The sequence below is a fragment of the Leptosomus discolor genome, chromosome 7, assembly GCF_034619465.1.
Source record: "Leptosomus discolor isolate bLepDis1 chromosome 7, bLepDis1.hap2, whole genome shotgun sequence".
NCBI classification, from domain to species: Eukaryota; Metazoa; Chordata; class Aves; order Leptosomiformes; family Leptosomidae; genus Leptosomus; species Leptosomus discolor.
Genome location: NC_141397.1, coordinates 41073284 through 41093951, shown reverse-complemented (window position 1 = coordinate 41093951; position 20668 = coordinate 41073284). Strand labels below are relative to the sequence as shown.

At 42.9% G+C, this 20668-nt stretch overlaps 1 protein-coding gene across 1 annotated transcript; it reads right to left on the bottom strand.

Annotated features, from left to right (window-relative positions):
* On the bottom strand, positions 1-1056 carry GPR148 (G protein-coupled receptor 148). The gene is given in 3 exon segments (XM_009953293.1): positions 1-98; positions 101-816; positions 818-1056. Coding segments are annotated over 3 exon segments (1053 nt in total).
* Positions 1057-20668: the final 19612 nt, after the last annotated feature.

The following is a 20668-nucleotide window of genomic DNA, read 5'->3' as shown; positions in this document are numbered from 1 at the left end:
TTAGGATGGCGATGCAGCAGGTGACACCAGGTGAAGATGCTTCCTTCTGACAATGGATTTGAGAGATGCTGAGATCTTTCTGTATCGAAGCCCATACAAAAAGGGAACAAAACTTTAGGCAGAATCATCAGGACATTGCAAACTGTCAGGGAGACCCAGATTCCTGTCTGCAGTCTGATGACAACATTAACATGCAAGAATGATTCTACCAAAAGGGCCAAGAGTGGAAAGAAGTAAAAAAATAGCACAATATTGTACATTAAGAATGTTACACTGGCTCTGGAGCAGATGCTCTCCCATATACCTGATTCTTTGATTTTAAAATACAGAATAGCATAGCAACAAAATATTAAAGACAGGCAGAGAAAGATAACCATGATAGAAAGCCAGAAACAGAGCTTCACAGCGTCAGTCCCATTCAGAGTTAATATTAGTATCACTGGAACCAAGCACATTTCCAGGACACAGGGCACAAAGCTGTGAGTGCTCGATAGCACCAAGAAGAAAACCCCAGGGAAAGCCCCAGAGCACATCCATAGTAACAGAATAAGGTTTTTAGTTTGTGAAGGAGGCAAAATAGCAATGTAGCGCAAATGAAACAAAATAGCTATATATGCGTCCAAGACTATTGCAGCAGCTGTGAACAATCCTCCACAGCAAGCCACCACCAGCAAAAATAATAGGGGGACACAAGCTTCCTTTAGGAGATGTACGTGTGGCGCATTGAGAGCAGCTGACAGGGTGTAGAATGACAGGTAGATCAGATTAGAAAGCAGAGCATTTCCCAGCAGCATGTACCTTGTTTCTTGAGGATATAAACCTGGAGAAGATCACAAACAAGATGGTAGGAATGATGAGGACATCTGCCATGAGACAGACAACTGGAGGGATTAAAAACATCTTCATGTTTGTGCCTGATTGGTGGAGGGTCCATTCCTCCAGCAAATAGTACAAAGAAGCGTCATCCAAATTTGAGGAACTGTTGAACTCTGTCTCCCTGCGGCAATATGCAGTTGCATTTGCTCTCTTTACTGAAGCACAGCCAGAGAATTCCATTTCCTCAGGATTTTGGGATGACTTGGAGAAAGCAAGATCTTCTACACTGAGTCCTTAGAAAGGCAAATGAAGCAGATGATGTAAAAAGCCCACGGAAGCAAAGTGATTTCTGTATCAAATTTACCAGCTCTTCTTAAAGACAGAAAGTTGAAACTTGTAAGTGAATTCTGTGGTAACAAAAGATTTTTTTGCCTAACATGGAGATTTTATTTTCTTTCTGCAAAATCTAATGTTTAGAAAAGAGGATGAATCTTTGTGTAGTTTAAAAAAAGTCTAAACCCCTCAGCTGGTTCTTTGATCAGGAGTGAATGGGTTGATCATTTTCAGTAATTTCGGTGTGTTCTCATCACATTAACACTCCAACAAGGCAGATGAAATATTAGCTTGATTAAATAAATATGCAATGATACAGAATGACATTCCACATTTACCAATGTAAGACAGTCATAAATGTGATTGGGTGATGTTTTGTACCAATTTGTGTGCAACAACACAATTGAATTGAAGTGATCAATAAAAATGGCTGTCAATCCTGTTGTAAAATTGTATCACAATGGCTCTAGTGAATGAAATTATCTTATTTATAGATGAGAAAACATTTTTGCTTCAGTGAATCACATCATGTTACTTCTAGATGATAAGATTTCCCTTGCCTTTTTAAATGCATGATATACAAATAATGAATTCTCATCTATTGCAGACTTATCACAGAATGGTCATGGTTGGAAGGGAACTCTAAAAATCATCTAGTCCAACCCTCCCGTTAAAGCAGGTTTGCCTACAGCAGGTTGTGCAGGATCATGTCCAGGTGGGTTTTGAATGTCTCCGGGGACAGAGACACCACAACCTCCCTGGGCATCCTGTTCCAGGGCTCTGTCACCCTCAAAGCAAAGAAGTTCCTCCTCATCTTTAGATGGAACCTCCCATGTTCAAGTTTGTGCCCATTATCTCTTGTCCTGTCACTGGGCACCACTGAAAAAAGACTGGCCCCATCCTCCTGACACTCACCCTTTAAGTATTTATAAGCATTGATAAGATTCCCTCTCAGTTTTGTCTTCTCTAGGCTAAAAAGCCCCAAGTCTCTCACCCTCTCTTCGTAAGACAGATGTTCTAGTCCCCTAGTCATCTTTGTAGCTGTTTGCTGTACCCTCTCCAGTAGCTCCCTGTCCTTCTTGAACCGGGGAGCCCATAATTTGACACAACACTCCAGATGAGGCCTCAGCAGGGCAGAGTAAAGGGGGAGGAGAACCTCCCTCGACCTGCTGGCCACACTCTTCTTGATACACCCCAGGATACCATCGGCATTCTTGGCCACAAGGGCACGTTGCTGGCTCATATTAATGTGTTGTCCACCAGGACTCCCAGGTCTTTTTCCACAGAGCTGCTCTCCAGCAGGTCAGGCCCTAACCTGTACTGGTGCACGAGGTTATTCCTCCCCAGGTGCTGGATCCTACACTTGCCCTTGTTGAACTTCCTAAGGTTACTCTCTCCCCAACTCTCCAGCCTGTCCAGGTCTTGCTGAATGGCAGCACAGTCTTCTGCCGTGTCAGCCAGTCCTCCCAGTTTTGAATCATCAGCAAACTTGCTGAAGGTGCACTCTATCCCTTCATCCAGGTTGTTGATGAATATATTGAACAAGATTGGACCTAGTACTGAACCCTGGGGAACACCACTTGTTACAGACCTCCAACTAGACTCTGTGCCACTGATCACAACCCTCTGAGCTGTCTTTCAGCCAATTTCCAGTCCATCCCACTGTCCATTCATCTAACCCTCGCTTCCTAAGCTTACCTATGAGGATGTTGTGGGAGATAGTGTCAAAAGCCTTGCTGAAGTCACGATAGACAATGTCCACTGCTCTCCCTTCATCTACCCATCCAGTCATGTCTTCATAGAAGGCTACCAGATTAGTCAGACATGACTTCCCCTTCGTGAATCCATGTGGATTCTGACAACCTTTTCGTCTACATGTTTTGAGATGACCCCCAGGACGGTCTGCTCCAACATCTTTCCAGGGATGGAGGTGAGGCTGACTGGCCTGTAGTTTCCTGGGTCACTCTTCCTGTCCTTTTTGAAGACTGGAGTGACATTTGCTTTCCCCCAGTCCTCAGGCATCTCACCTGTTTTTCAGGACCTTTCAAAGATAATGGAGAGTAGCTTAGCAATGACTTCTGCCAGCTCTCTCAGCACTCACAGGTGCATCCCATCAAGGTCCAAGAAGACCCATGGACTTGTGGATATCCATTTTATTTAATCAATCTCTAACTTGATCTTCCTCAACCAAGGGGAAGTCTTCCTTTCTCCAGACTTTCTGTTACCTCCAAAGTCTGGGACTTCTAAGGTCTGGCCTTAGTAGTAAAGACCGAAGCTTATTGACTTATAGTCAATCTGTGAACTGTCTGGGGTGAATGACATACACTATAAGGTACCAGCATACCCTACAGCAGACTTGGCATTTCCAATGTCCATTTAGAGACACTCTTGGCTTGCTGGTCAGCATGCTGCTGCTGCACTGCACTGCTTCTACTATCAGATCTCAGTAGCAGAGCTGGGGGTGCAATGTGAGAATTTCCAAGGATCTGGACTGTGGAGAAGGAACTCTTCAAGTTCTTCCAGGCATGGTCTGATCAGAAGAAAATCTGATTTTTTTTTTTTAATAGGCTCAATACTGGCTGATAAACCTTTAGTTTTAATCAAAAAGACCGTATTGATGCAGTTGTTCATCATCTTGTGTGATGCAAAGTGGGCACAGCAGCACTATTTTATTTGATGGTCTGCATCTCCTGTAGTTGCTTACCCCTGTGTACGCTGCACAAAGCAGCACACCACTGCTACAACATCACATTACTTTGCTGTTTACACAGGGTGTAAGTAGAAAACACAAGAGATCTGCAGAATACGCAGCTTCGTCGGCTCCCAGCTCTAGCTGCTCTTCTCACTGGTGGTGCAGGGGTATCCTGGAGCTTTTAAATAATAGTAAACATCAAAGAATTACTCCTAGTATTTGAAAAATAGTGTGTGCACAAGCAAAAGTCTAATAAAATAGTCAAAATAAGTAGTCAATGAAATCTGCTGGTTGCTGAGCTGTTTTGAAGTCATATTATTTATTTAGGTGACTGAAAAAAAAGTCTAAGTTCAGACAACTTTTTTGGCAATACTGACAAGTCTACCAATGGATTCCCATGTTCACCAGCATGCTCAAATCTTTAACTACTATTTCAAGTATGATCTTCCTTCTCATCTCAAGTAATATGGATTCTACTACTGATGCTACAAGAGCAGAGGGTATGTGGCTCCTTACTTAACATAGCATCGTATTCATTATTTTCCCGGCACTACTGGAATACAGCAATGCAGCGTGCTTCCATCTGTGAGACAGTGCATAGCCTCACCTCACAGAAAGTCACGCTGTGCCATGGACATGCTGTCTCAGGGCATGCCAAATAACAAAGCAGACAGCTTATGAAATTAGCATCAGTCATCAAATCTAGTGCACATTTCATTTCCTTGTACACTGATAGTTGACATCCATGGAACTGTACATTAAGACAGTTTGACAGGCTGCACCATATGGAACAAAGGGATAGGAGGAAAAAAACAATGATAATTTTAAGCACAGCATTTCAGTTACTATGGGGCCTGTGTAGGCAAAACAGAAGGTGATTATTTTTGCTTACTCAATCCTGCATCCACTGAAAAGTGTGTGAACACTATTGATGCAATTATACATTTGGCTTCAGGATCATGCCCTGCATCTATCAGTGAGTCACAACACAGTTAATACCTTAAGTAGATAGTAGCATTCAAACACCCAAACTGTTGAATTATTCTATTGTTGCGAAATAGAGGGGAAGCAACGAAAACTCAAGTGTGTGCGAATCACCTCCAACTACAATTTCAGACCTCTGTTAATGGTTGAAGTGTTTGCTGCCTCCCACTTTATGGCATTCCAAGGATGTCCTATTAATGTGCAGATTCTCTCATTTCCATATAAAACCACAACTCTGTTTTCCACGAGCTGGTTAGGACTAAATGTGAACCAAAAAAAGATTTCGTTGTCATCTCAGATGCACACTTTCGGCTGATAGAAAAATAAATGCAAATACAATATGCAATGATCTGCTTGCATTTATAGGAGTGTCTAATGCAGCCAAGTAGCTCACAGAGTGATGTTATACAGCACTGTAGTTCTGCAAATATATATCTCAAGGGCTTGTTGTTTATATATAGTTGTTCAATTAACAAATAGTTCTTACTTTTTCAGTCTAATTATTTTTCTCCTGATGCCTGAAAAACAACATCCTTATAGCAGAGCTATTCCTTCCTCTTGGATAAAAGAGCTAGTTGCCATGAGCTAGAAGTCCCAGCTACATCTGGGAGGCTAGCAAATGCTGACATCCTCACGACTAGCCAACCTTCAACTGAACCACCTTTTAAAAACCCAGTTCTACAGCCATGAAAGTGTAAATGTGAATAATGTAAGGTAAACAATGTTAAAGGTAAGCAAATGTATGAATTTGCTAATTATTCTGCAGTAGCTGACTAATTTACCTCAGCTGACATCCTCATGACAAAGCAAAGTAGCTCATGACTCTCTCATTTAACCTGCATGCAAACAGCACCACAGAGCCCATGAGATATCACAAGTTCACAGCCTTGCTTATCCTGTGTTCAACTATTCATATGCTACAGCCTACGGATGGCAGAGTAAGCCCTATGGCATGAGCTTGTTCACCTTTAATTGTGCTACTGTAAACGTCTTCGGAACAGGCAGGCTTTAGTTTTACAAAAATGGAAAACAGCAAATAAGTGGAAGACAGTTTCAACCCCATCAGACCTGGGAAAGTTCAGCCAAAGTCACTCCCCTCAGGTTTCCACAGGGGCTTATAACTGTTCAGTACAGTTCTGCTAGATTTAAAAATTTAAAAGGTTGGTGTCTTGGCACACTGATATACATCTAGAATATAGTAGCTATGGAGAATATCTGGTGGTTGTCTCCTTTCATTTTCTTAAGCTTAGGAGGCATTCACACATCTGAACCATTTGCAAGGGGCTGGCAGCTTTGGAGACCACTCCTGAGGATACTGAACTCAGACAGCTCCTTGCCATTGTGTCTCCGTGTTCAATATTTTGTGGTGCCAACCTGAATGATTCTCCTGCAATTTCCTGTAAACCTGGCCTTAATGCTCTAGTTATTGATTTTTAAAATGCTCTCTGGTAAATTTATGTTAAGTGGATGCACTTTTTACACATCTTGCTGATTCAGACCTACAGCATTAGCAGTCCCTCTTCTGGCTCTTATTTTGGCTCAATACAGTCTATATTGATTTTCAAACTGAATCACACACTGTTAATTACTTTACTCATTTCTGCTTCAATCAACATTCCACTGAAAGCTTAGTTATCTGTTCAGTTTGGGAGATCTAAGAAAGCATGCATTCAGCCATACTGAACACTGTAAATCCAGCAAAGACTGTACACTATATTCTGCTACTGCCTATAAACAGGTATTGTCAAATTGAACAGAAAAGGTCAGAAATATTACTATCTTACAGTAGTTGGTATGGACTTAACTGTGTACACACATAGGGAAGCTTCCTCTTTCACAAAGAGATTAGTTTAGCTGATTCAACAAGTCAACAAGCACACTGCTGCCATGACACGGAAGCACCGTACAAGAAAGGGAAGCCAGCCAGAATAATGCTAAGATTTCCCCAGTCCTTCATCCCAAGAGACTGCGTTAGGAGAGGATACCCAGAGGAAGTGTGTGAGTAAATTGCATGCTCACATTCACCTCAGAGGTTCCCTGGGTGCCATCACATCACTGTCTCAGTAGGAGCATGGAGTCGTTGACGTGGCTGCCTGTTCCAGTATCACATTCAGGACAAGAGGCAACAGGCACAAACTGGAGCACAGGAACTTCTGCCTCAATGTGAGGAAAAACTTCTTTACATTAAGGGTGACAGAGCACTGGAAAGGGCTGCCCAGGGAGGTTGTGGAGTCTCCTTCCCTGGAGATATTAAAAACCCACCTGGATGCAGTCCTGCGTAACCTGCTCTAGGTGAACCTTTAGCTTTAGCAGGGGGGTTGGACTAGATGATCTCCAGAGGTCCCTTCCAACCCCTACCACTCTGTTATTCTGTGATCACTCACCAGGTCCTTGCCTAGAAAATGATACTGTGCTTTGGGTCTGTCCCAGAGACTGATCTGCCTGGCCAGGAGCTCAGGGAGAGCAGTGTAGGAAGGTCGCCTCAGAGTCCACCACAGCTCCTTGAACAGAACTGCTTTGGATGAGACAGTTGGGTCCAACAAATCAACATTTTCACTAGAATGTTGTTTCATGGGGATATTTCCAGCCATATTTAGTAACAGAGCCTTGATTTCAGGAACCTTCATGTGCTATTGCAGTTTCTCCAACTTTCTTCTATGAATGGCCCCCTTCTGGGCTTATCTACGTCCAGAAGGCATGTCACTTGCTGGTGAAGCTCTCCCAGCCATGAATAGCCAAGCGCCCATGAGCAGGCCAGCTCTTCCCAGCAGCGTAGGGAGAACCAGCCATAATGATTTCCTGCCTGGATCCATATTCTCACTCTAGGGAAATGAGCCGCTGTTAGTGAAAACCCAAGTAATCAGAACAGTTTAACTTCTTTTTTTTTTTTTTCTGGTTGAGCTTTCCCATTTTCTTCTCCTTTAAATAGAAAGACAAGAAAGACAACTATTTTTATAAACCTTTAAGATTCCCGCTAAACCTGCAGGGGAGAGGTACAGCTTGACCGTCCTAGCCTCCATGCCTCAGCTGTCTGTCTCCACTTGGCTCCAGAACTATTGTTCAGCACATTGCTTATTATTTGCTATAGATAAGAGATATATGCGTTGCTCTTGTAACTGTACTAAGTTCACAAATCTGGCATAGCAATTACAAAAGTTAAGGAAGTAAAGAACTGGTTGTGAAAACTAAGCTCAGATTACAATGATTTTAAAGGTCAAATGAAACCTGAAAAAAAAGCAAACAAAAGGAAGTGCTGGTTTGAAGATATTTTGATGAGGCTCCCAAACAAAAGAGAGCATGTTGAGAGAGAGACAGAGAGGACTCAGCACTAAATCCCTGAATTACTTTTCTAATTCCAAATACCATCAGGCCCTGGTGGTCACAAAGCCAAGGTAAATTTTGTACCAAATCTGCCTTCCAGGTGCAATATTGAGAATTAAGCTGGATGTCAGAAGAACAGTATTTTGGAATATTTGACAAATATTTCAACAAAAGGTTAGAGAAGTAACACAACCTGAGGGGAAAAAAAGTGCCTGTAAGTCCCAGACACCACTTATTTTCCTGCAGGTCACTGCCTGGCCCTGACTGCTGCGAGCTGCAGCTAGCAGAACTCACACATTTTCACTTCCTGAGCCTGGAAAGGCAAAGCAAGACAGGTTTTCCTCCTCTGCCACAGTGCCACTTTTGTGCTGAAGGGACCTACATGATTCATCCACTAACATGTTTTCATGTGACAAGCTGCAGATATGACCAGGGATTTACAGCAAACAACTGCTAGTTTACATAGTCATTTATGGACAGATTCACGGGACACCAAGAGAAGCCATCCTAGACTGTTTCTTTGATTTAACAATTTCATAACAATGCATCTGTGAAACAAGAGAAACAGCCTACTAAATGAGGCCTATTTTAAAAATATCAGCCTTCTTTCCTAAAGCAGTTTGATATAGGAGGAACCTTTCTAAAATTTAAAATGCTATACAACATTGGCACTAACAGGAGCTACCTGCAGAAATCTAAGGCCTTTAGGTAAAGAACAATAACACATCACTCTTACCTGAGAATTTAGCAGCTATCAGAAGAGATTAAACCCATATTCAATATCCCACAGAGTCATGAGCAGAACTAGAAATACACATCTGAATTTGTGGCTCCTTGCCTCATCTTTTAAGTCAGTGAGAAAACTCCTTCTCCTGAGAGAAAGCTTCTCAAATGGGGGAGCTACATACATCCACCAACCTAAAAGCATCCTTCCATCTCAGGCTGTCTTTCTGGTTGTGGCTGGCACCGTAAATTTTATGTCTGTCCTGTCTCACCAGCAATGATCTCCAACATCACACAAGAAGGACTGCTGCAGGCAGGCAAAAGCAGAAGTTATCTGGCTATGTCCCTGTCTTAACATGCTTTGTCTCATGTAAAAAGTCAGGCAGTACAGGAGAGGTTTGGCATGGTATTTCCTTGAAGGATGATTTGATGAGAAGGTAGAGAGATGGCTAGAGAGTGTAAAGTGCAAGATAAAATGAAATACCAGGTGAGAGAGAGAAGGAAAAAAGGGTAAAAGAGAAGAGACAGGTTGGCATACACAGGCAGACAGGCAGGGTCTTTGACGGTAATGCAGCAGACAGGAGGACTCCAGCCACAGCTATATGCTGTCACAGTTCCTCCCTGACAGCTGGGAAGTGTTTGCCTGCACCATACAAGCTGGGGGACAAAGACAATATAGGAATCAAAACGGAAGGAAACATGCTAGAAGTGCAGTAGAAACAGAAAAGGGAGGAAAAACAGAGTGGGAAAGAGAATATATGTTATCTCTTCCTATTCACACCTTTTGATGACAGACTGTGAATGGACGTAACCTGTACGTGGCACAAACTAGCACAAGGCACAGCACCATCCTGGAAAGGAAGGAGCCTCGCTGCCAAAGTTAAGATGCTCCTTGCCAGTGTTGTACCTAGAAACGGCAGTGGTTCCCAGGTGGCAAAGATGCTGAAGCAATATAGATTCTCTGAAATACCTCTGCCCACAGGGAGACGCTGACCTTATCTTACACTGATGAAGCAGGTGTCAGGCACAGCCGCCATATGGCAGAGAGATTAACTGCCAGCATGCGCTGAATAAGAGTCACAATCTCTTATTAGCCGAGCAGGGGATATGCCACGGGTGGCATACACAGAGCCATTCACAAGCTGTGTTGTCCCTTCCCAGCAGCTCCTTTGTTACTTATCCAGCATAGGTGCTTAAAAATTAGATTTTCTCCACATGAGGCCTCGCTCTGCCTTGTCCTTCTAACAGCAGCTTTGTACTGCTCCTGCTCATTTCCATAGCAATACCCTGTCCTCTCACATGGGAGATTCAGACTTCAATGACAGGAAAGTAAAATTAGGGAGGGAGTAGTAAAACAAATGTTGGAACACAATGCTCAAACATGTAAAGAAAAGAGATATTATTTCTTTTAGGCAAGACTACCAGTGTTTGGGTTATGTAAGCCCACATCAGTCTCATTCTTCTGGTGACCTTCACAGGCACAAGGTAGAGGGCACATCACCCCCTGATATGCCCAGAACTTCTCACCAAACTGGCAGAGTTACAGCTCACAATACAGAAAGATTGAGGCATGGAGAGAACATTGCTGACGGCAGCCAGCAAACTGAGATCTTCTCTAAACACCGACCATTTTATTTCTAGTTTAATTATCTGTTTCTTTCTTCTCCAGTCCAAATTCCAGCTCATTAAAGGATGTGTGTGAAGCACACCACAGAAGATACATCCTCTCTTTTCCTTTGCTATTGTTCTCAGCAGCACCTAGAGCCACCAAAGGCTCTATGAACAAAGATACAATGGTACCTGATGAAGAACTGAGGTCAGGTGCGTTTTCAGCAATTTAACAGAAATCATACTGAAAGGAGTGGCAGAGCAAGAAATTAGAATTTCACCTCCTGAGTCTTGATTCAGGGCCAACATACTGCACTCGCTTTTCAGCCTCTCTGTGCTTCCATAAGCATTGCCACATACTAGCATGGCAGCCGGCTCCAAAGTGCCTCCAGGTAGCTCAGACACAGCTCAGCTATCCACAGGCAAATGCCCATCCTGTAAGAGTTCAGTATGTTTACAGCTACAGGGGATGTCCAGAAACCAAACAATTTTTCTAACCCATTCTCAGCATCTTTTTCAGGAATTCCTAGGTCCTTTCAATTGAGCTGCTTTTTCCTCCCATGAAGCAGCAGTTTCTTGCTCCAAAGAAAACATTTCAGTGTCAGCCCAGCACGACAGATAGCAACTAGGGGGAATATAAAGATGCACAAAACTGCTATAAATCACCAAAGCTGCAAGCAACATATACAGGAGGAAAACTTAAATGAATTAGCAACCCATTTTAATAAGCCATTTTAACAAGCTGTGAGTTGATCCAGATCAGAATTGCACCGGTCTTGCACTGAAGTCCTCAGAGCATCACTCTGTTCAGAGACACACACCCCTGTGCAGCTCCCATTCCTGGAAGTGCTATCACCATTGGATGTTCTGGTGGTCATCCCCAATACTAGCTGCCCCATGAGTCCTTCCCCTTTCAAGTATTTGGCTTCCCTGTGAAGCCCACAATATTATCTTGTTTTTGGATCTTGCCTGAGCTGTATTCAAACCAGTGCTGTTATATCAGTGCCAGCTACAGCTCTAGCACAGCAGCTGTGGAATTATGTGTGCTATCCCCCAGGACAGCACCTCAACTGCTGCCACTTGTGTCTCTTCATTTCATGCCAAGTATGCTGATTTTTCTTCCGCATCAGTTTCTAAGCTGAGACTGTCTCTCTACTTGTCTCTCTCTCCTGCCTGTTACTGGAGATCGAAGTGATGGCAAAAATGAGGCACACAATGCCACTTTTCATCCCCAGCTATCTGTCCTGAAAGTCTCCTACACTGTCTATTTGTGAACTACTTCAGCTCCTGTCAACACCCTCTGTGAGGCAGTTTCTGTTATGTATCACTGAGCCCCACTTTTAGACAAAGCAAACATGCATCTAAGACTGTTTCTGCTGTTGGTAGCCTGAGAAGCTGAGAAGCCAGCATAAGGGGAAGCCCCTCTGCTCCTGTAGCCTCAAATATGGGCCACCAGTAGTACAAGCTTTTCACGTAAACCAAATGTTCTTGAACTCCTGCTGTCTGCTGACATAGGAGCTGCCTGCCACGTGGTCTACATTCGGTTTCACAGCAAGTGTCTCACCTTGATATTTTGCTAAAATATCACAGAAGCAGTGACCTCATCCCTGAAGTGAGACACATGCATGTAAGGACAGACCAGAGGAAGGTAAGGGCCCTTGAGGCTACACCCCAAGCTGTTTACTAGCAAGATTCCCAGGCCCACCCTTCCTATTCCCAAAATAGAGAGAGGTCTGTCCCGTGATTAGCCATAAGTAAACACCAGCTTGGGGACTTCACCCCCATCAAGCAAAGCCTTTCAACCTATCTGAGAAAAGCTTGCAGTGGGTTAACTCCCCTTTTGTCAGACTCAAGATAGGGTCCTTGGAGCCTCACAAGGTGTTTGGCAGGGATAAAGAATTATAAAAAGTTATTTGTTTTTGTAAATGAACTGAAGGAGGGTCAGCTCCTCCTACCCACCCTCCCTACTGTCCTTTCTGGTTTTAGCATGCTATAAATGTCCAGCTTCTCTGATAACCTATGCATAATCAGGACTGATTTCCAGCAAGAGGCACAACAAAAGCAGCTCTGAACTACTAAGTAATTTACTGTTTTTGTTTTCAGTTAATATAGTAGCCTTAGGAACAGGCAACCTGTGTTCTTTGTTTAGGTGCAAGAAGATTTCTAACCTGACAGAGAGCCCATCAGAGGTTAGGCAGCATCCAGCCTCCTGAAGAGCGGGAAGAAACATGTTCCTACACTTATGCACCTTAGTTTTTTCTAAGGACAGTTCCTAATCTGGAAGTTTTTCTCCATTTTCATCTGCTCTAGAATTTCTTTCTTCTGCCTCCAGACAATCCCTTTCCTCTTCTCAGGGAAATATCATTCCTGCCTTGAGCTTGTACTTTGGTTGGGTGGGTTTTTTGTGGGGGTATGGGGTGTGGTGAGGAGGACGGAAGGGTTCTTCTGCGCAATCCTGTCCTACGGGCTGATCAGCCCAGGCCTCCTGCATCTCCATGCAGTCCCAGTGAAGACAGCAGCAAATGTTATAAGCCTATGTACCATGCCTCCAAATCCATGCAGGAATTAAGCCCACTATGAGAGGATGAGCAGAGGAGGAGAGATTATAGCTGTCTAACTCAGTGTGCTCTGGGCTTTTAGGCCAAACAGAACATGGAAGACACCTCTATCTGACTTATATTTCTGCACCATGATCTTTTGTGGGGACTGGACATTAGGGGATTATGGCTGCTGTGGGGAGCACAGAAAAGCCACTAACACCTCATCACATGCTATATGCATTTTTTCCCCCTCCAGGTCAGAGTAGACAGGTTCTTGCTACCGGACACCAGCAGAGTAGTGACTGGCACCTCCAAGACTCACTTGGTGTGTTGAGGTGCACTTTGAACCACATCTGCCTTGTAACATCAAAAAGGATGGGCCAGCCTGGCTTGGACTGGGAACAGTTTGGCTCCGGATAACCTTCTGTTAAACAGATTAGCCTGGCCTTGACTCTACAGTATGAGCATAATTACATTTATTATGACGAGCCATGACTGGGCACTGGCACCCTTTTTCCCAGACAACTCCCATAATTACAAAAAAGTTGGGTTAACCCTAAAGCTTATCTTTTTCTTCACAAATTCAAACTAGTAGTGACTCTTAAAATTGTTTTATCTGCAAATCCACATGCCCAGGTGTATTCTCAGCTTCTGGTTCCAGGCTTGAGGTTGTCCAGATTGTCTCTTTGTCCTTTTAAGACCTCTGTACTAACCACAGTAACCCTCAGCAAGCAATCAAATCTCCCCATCTGTGGTTTTACTATTTCCCTTGGTACCATGGTATGACTTCTCTATTTTAATTAACTCAAGCTGGATGCCTTGTCAAGTCTTGGCTGCTCTGATTTCTCATGATGTTATCATAATACCATTTAGCAACACCACCTTTCTCGGCAAGAAAAACTGATTCCAGCTCCTTGAAGGCAGCATAGTGAAAGAAAGAGCGCTCACCAGGTCCCACAGCAATATTCAGCTGCATTCTTGTTAAGCTGCTGCATTTCCTTCTCAGTGAATGCACCAGTTCTTGCCTACTCACAAAAAGCATGCTTTAAGATATGTTTTCTTATTTTGTTTTTGATAGTCATGATCACTTAATTTCAACTTTTTAACCCCTCTGTTCACTGCTTGATGAGTGCTCCCTACATGTACTGTATTAGTGACAGTTTTAATTTACTTATTACTAGCATCAGTTGTTAGTACCCCACACCATTGTTTGCCATTTTCCTGCCAAGCAATTCATTACTTCAAATTGTCCTGAGCATATTCCATATTTTGTAGCAGTTTAAGAACTAAAGTCCATGGGTCACTTCACAAAATGAGAAGACTTTTGCTTTTGTTTCAGTACAGACATTTCCAAACCTGCTTAGCTAGGATACCATTGTTAGCAGCAGTGACTGAGAGGACAGCAATAGCACCCAGCTCTGCAGTGGGCTACATATGCTGCACGGAGGCAGGACACAAAATTCTTCTATCTCATCCTTTTATTGCAGTCTCCAACCCCTTCCTTACCCCAACCTAAAATATACCCAGTCCCAGCAACACCTTACCCTCAGTCTTACGCTCTTCTTCAGGCTTGTTTCCATCTCTTAAATTGTTGTGTGGTTCCTGCAGGTGCTGTGAGTTGCCATTTGTGCACAGAGCATCAAGTTAGCACCAGGGACCTGTTTCACATTAACTCCTGGTCGGCTACTTGGTGAAACTCTCTTTGCCAAGCACTTGCACACCAGCAGAATTAGACACAGTGTATGCTACGCATCTACCATCAGGCTCACTTACAGAGCTCTGGAGTGGTTGTGTACCACTAATGATGAGTCATCTGTGAATAGTTATTCCTCTGGGAATAACTAGCACTGGAAAGAGCTGTGTGTGAAAGCAGTTTATCTATGTGGAGCTCACGGCAGGAAGATGAGACTTGTGTCAAGCATCCAGCAATTTAACACGAGGCAGCTCAGCAAAATGCAAGAAGCAAAGGAACGTGTAATTTGGACAAACAGCAGTGACCTGGAGGAACAAATACAAGGAAGCATCCTCTGCCACACTCCAAGGAAGAGACATCCAAAAATGGCCTCTTGTTGGCTTGTCATAGGCAGAACAGGCTTGTCATAGGCAGATGGGATCTCTCTCAAAATTCCTCAACCAAAGTCAAAGCTGAGGTTGATTAATGCAATTCTTGAAATGTTAATGGAGTAATGTCAGTTCACATCCTCTGAAAGTTTAGTTCTGTGGTTTTTTTCTCCCTAATGTAAAATTTTTGAGCAGAACAGGTGCAACCAGACAAATGACAAGGCTGTAGTATCATTGCTTTCTCTTTTGTTCATGAACATGCCTGACAACCTCACAACCTTAAGTCCCAGACCTCCATTTGTTATACGTGGATAAAAAGAACATTTAACAGCCAGTTATATAGCTCCTTTATATAAGACAGCATGATTTTAGGCGTACATGTTCTGAGTACAGGTTGACAGTAAAAAAAGACAAGGTATTTTAATGTAAGTATTGAGTTGCACAAATAGGGCTGCCCAGTTTCAGGAGTGGAGAAGACTTGAGTCTGGCCTACGTGAACAGGCCAGATAGAAAGTCTGTTGACAAAGCTTAAAGTGAAACTCGAAGCCAAGAAATTGTTTCCGTATTTACATGGAGACGTTTTAATGTTTGACGTGGAGGGCCATCTAGTGGAAAGTCTCTGTGTTTGCAACAACAGCCCAAATACAAGTAGTATTTTACAACAGTCTGAACTAAGGCACCTTTGCCTGTTAACATCTCAGAAATGCATTTTACGAGCTTTTCTTTTCAGACGGGAGGCTTCCCTGCTGAGACACTACAGTATCTGCAGAAGAACCTCTGGAACAAGAAATTGAGCCTGTCTTGCTGTAGGATCCTTTGCAAAGAAGTGTGCATTTCCTAAAATTAATTTCCTTTGACTAGTGACTTCAGGAAGCTTTCCTCAAAAAAAAAAAAAAAAAAGGAAACAACGACAGAAAAACCTCACCAAAACCTCAGTTTCAGTTTTTGTTCTCATTAATACAAGTTCAAGAAAGGCTCGGTGACGCTAGCAGGCAGCATATGTTGATGGAGCAGAAAGGCATTAGTATGTATGTAACACTCTCTCTCTGGTTTTTGACTGAATGAATCAGATAGCTGTGCTGGCTGATAGTATTTTTTTTCTGAGAAATATCAAGTGTTCTGAGTGAGATTCTCTGAGTGAGATTCTCTGGTCAAATGACTGTGATAACCCAGAAAATACTGGAGTCACTTCAGAGACATTCGGATTAATTCACCCAGCTACCTATCTGTGCAGTGAGAAGGGCGACAAGTAGATTTTACAGCAGTTGTAGGGTTACCTATAAATCCCACTGTGAATCTGGAAAACAAATAGGATTTCCAAAAGCATAGACAAGTTTCTAATATTCAGGTTTTCGCCATTTTCTCATACTTAATTTACTACTGCATTAAAGGTTATAAACAATTGCTGCTTAACAGAGGGGTTTTTTTCTCCACTGATTTACATATAAAGTAAATAGTTCAAGCACTGTAACAAAGCCTACTTTTCTGGGAACTTGTAATCTGTTGTTGATTAACTGCTTTTGGTATCTAAGATGTTTACCTGCCTGCAATGCTGCTTTTCTGATTTCTAGTGCAAGCAGAGTTTCTTTTCCAGCCTTTTTCCCCCAGTGGAGGTACTTGCATGGCCTGTCTGCTAGCTTGCTACCTCGTTTTGTGAAATCTTTTTAAAAAGACAGTATTTTCTGAGAGCTCTCTCACTATCTCAAATTAGGAAAACCTGGCCAATAAGTGTAGAAGTTATTCAAAGGCAGGGACAAGTAGGCAGGTACAAACAAGATTTCATAAATCTTGCTGGTCTGGAAATTAAGCTAGAAAGAATTTACAATATTGTTATAAATTTTCCTCTTAAAAAGGAAACTTTAAGAGTGTGCAACCAATTATTTCATTTCATGAAAGCTGACTTTGGATATTTGTTTCTTCTTTGTTGTGAACTAAATTAAAGCACAGTTATATTAAATAAGAATACGCAGTGTCTGAGAGTGTAGTTTGGACTGTTCTCTAAAGAACCAACATCTCTCTTATAAGCTCATTATGTAATATATTAATACAAATTATGCCTAGTTCAACCGGCCAAAGGCAAAAGCCCAAAGAACTAAAGGGAACAATAAAGCCTCACAATTTCCTGAACATTTTTTCTGTCTAGAAATATTTCAAATGCTTATTAAATGAGTTATTCTTCCTAACTCCTTTTGATTCCACTTTTATTCTCTTCTTTTATTGCATGAGTGCACTGTATATGCACTGCACACAAACCAGGGAGAAGTCAGAGACCCCAGAGCTGCTCTGTGGCCTTTTGCAGCCCTCTTGCTGCAGTGCAAACCCCAGGCAGCTCTTGCATACCATGGAGGCCCCAGCTGTACATGCACCAGCTGTGCTCTCCTTCTCCTGCCTCCTGTTCTCAGCCGTGTCACCGCACAGCTGGGCTGTCACCAGCACATTGCTCACGCTTCTGAATGGGGGTGCTGCAGCACGGATGATAATCTATTGCTGGAGTGCTAAAATGCAGTGTCATTACGCCTGTTTGCTTCACCGGTGTATCTGGCCTCCCTCTCCTCACAGAAAGTGCTCATGATTGCCATAGTCTGCCAGGCATATCATTTCCATGGAAGGCTTTTGTCCTCCTACGAACAGCCAAAGATGAGAACTCTGGAAATAAAACACATATTGCTGATCTGCTCATCCCACACCCTTGAACACTGAAGGATGTTACTAATATACTTAATAACCAGAAATATGTCCGACATTTCAGGTGGAAACATCAGGTAGATCAGGTAAAAAATTCACAACTTCAAATACTTGTTTAGGTGTTGAAGAAAGATCTTTATTGGACAGGGAATCAGAAAATCTAGGAGCCCTGATTGGGGTATCTTGGGAGCACTGTGCCAGGCACTGGGCACGCACACTCACCTGAGAGCTGCTGCTGGGAAAGCAGGCAATTCCTGCCCTCCTGGCTGCCCACTCCTCCTCTCACCGCCACGGGCAGAAGCACTTGTGAGAAGAGGACCACAGCAGTTAAGAGCTGGCCTCCTCCCTGGCTCATGTTTCTCTGCATATTACCTAGGCTCTTCCACTACCTAGGTATTGCAGCACGTTGGTATTTTAAGTAACTTCTAATTACTGGGGCAACACTTCCCAATCTGGAGCAAACTAACCTGGGTTTGATCCATGCTGGCATTAGAGAAAGCATCTATAACAGAAAAGAGCCAAAGGCAGAGAAATCTGCCTCCTCTAGCTCCAACCAGCAGTACTGGCACTCCTGTGACTGATTTGCAGGGTGTGTCCATCACAGACCCCCTGCCCTACACAGTGTGAGGAGATGCAGCAACAGTTCTTGTACAGAAAACTTCAGGCTAAAGCGAGAAATGAGGAAACCAATGTCCCCATCCCTTTGTCATTCTCATACCATTTCTGTGACAACACACTTGCCTACGTGTGAATCCAGACTTCATTCTTGACTGGGCAACTCATTTAACGAGCTGAGGAAGAAGTTAACTCATTTTGTGGTTGGCTTTTGTCCATTTTGGGATAGCACTCTGTTAGCTCTGAATGGACCAGGCTCTTTGAAACACTGTTAAGCTCAAAATGACTGATTATGTAGCTATAACCTTGCAGACTAGGTAGCTATGACCATGCAGTCAGTAGCAGTCCCCACTTCATACTCCTTCATACACCTTCCACTCAAGCTCTGCGAACTCATCAGCCTCCTGCTGCCTTTTTCCCTCACAGTAAAACCCCAACACACAAAGAGGTTCAAAGCACCTTAAGACGTCTGATTTTCAAGAGGAGTTAAGACTCCCTGTAAAGTGTTTCAAATCAGGTGCCTAGAAACAGAGGCATTAAAAAAACACTAGCCCTTTTCAGAAGTGCAGGTTGTAGCAGTGCATTTGCAGGATGAGAAATTGATGCCTCTGTATTAAAGCTCAAGAATAATTTGAATCTCTTTACCCAGATGAAGGTGTCCTATTTCAGAGGTTCACCACTCCCCTCGACACATAGTGACAAAGACAGAGCATCCACCCTACTGTAACACAGTGTGTTCATTTGGCCTCAGCTGAGCTCGGCTCACAGCTTTCTGTCCTCGAACACACTGTTCCTGTCTCCCAGCCACCACACCACCCTGGCTTGCACTAGCACTCAGCTACTGGCTAGAAAATGGCTACTGCGCATTGGTAAGAGAAATACAACTTAGGCTTGAGTACTGCCTAGGCATATCAGCTGGCTTAGAAATGTTAATTACCCCTCTGTGGAAAATCAAACAGCTGAGAGAGATCGTTTTGTTGCAGAGCTATGGTAACAGCCAAAGCCATGAAAGAATAAAGCCCAAAGAAAAGTGCTCAACAAATCACCCCTCTCTAAATAGCCTGCCAGCTAGAGGACACATAAAATACCGTATTTTAAAACCTGCTGGTAATTAGTGTAGCTAAAAAACAAATGATGACCTTGTCACTGTCAATACTCATGATACTTTAACGGAGCACTTCACCAGAAGCTGAGTTCTTTCAGTTTTCCTACTTTATTTGCTCTAACTGCAAAAATATATTAATGGTCGTATTTCACTACCATAAAAGCCTTGCTTGTAATGCCGTGCTCCTATCACAAACATCACTTGATGACCTCAAGGAACACAGTCAGAGGTTTCACCTTCCATCTGTGATGGAAGTTAAGGCAGCAGCAGGCAGTAAGCTTCCTATCCACTACCACCTAGCACACAGGAGGCAGGAGAACAAGAGAAACAAACACCCCTAAACATTATCTCCCTCATTGATGGTCTTTCTCTGCTGTTTGAAGCTGTGTATCTATGGCTACTTACACCTTTATTTCTTTTTTGGTTTCCTGACTGAGCCTTTAAGAAAGCCTTCAGAGCACTCAATTGTATATATTCAGGGAGAGTGCAATCTAAAATAAAGGAGGGAGACTAAGTCATACAAAACAGTCATTAAAAATTTCCTATAACTTTCCGTCATCACAATAGTATCTTCCTCAGCAGAAGCTGTGAAAATTTTGCTTATAGGTTGCACTGGGATGTCTGTGGAATAGCGCATTGTGCCATCCCCTATGCTTTATCCTAAATGATTATTTTGCCTTTGAGACAGGGAGAATCTCTTAATGACAGTAGCAGTTCAATAAACTGGAGGTGTTCTTGCCTCACCTGGACAGATGTCTGTGACACACAGGAGTATCTGGAATGGAAAAACTTCTGAAAACATGCATGTATTTAAACATTCATGTAGTCAGGGCCCCGAGGTGTCATATTCCCTCCCAAGTGTGGTCTCTGGTCTCTAGAGCCTTGGAGTTCTTCATGATTTTGTGAAACAATTCTTCCAGAGTTGTTCTTCATACCATTTAATGCAGCTTATTTTTCCCACATTGATTTTATAGGTAAGCACTTATTACCCGAGATCTTTTTGTTTAAGGCAGAAAGTTTAAGGGCAGCCACTATCCTAACAGGAGCAACTAGACAAATGTCCTCACCATTTCCTTTTTTTTTTTTTTTTCTCAAAATCCGTTTTCATTCTTCTTTGAGGTAAGAAGCAGTTCACAACCAGGCATCCATAGTCCCCAGAACAGCATTACCAAAAACGTATTCAGT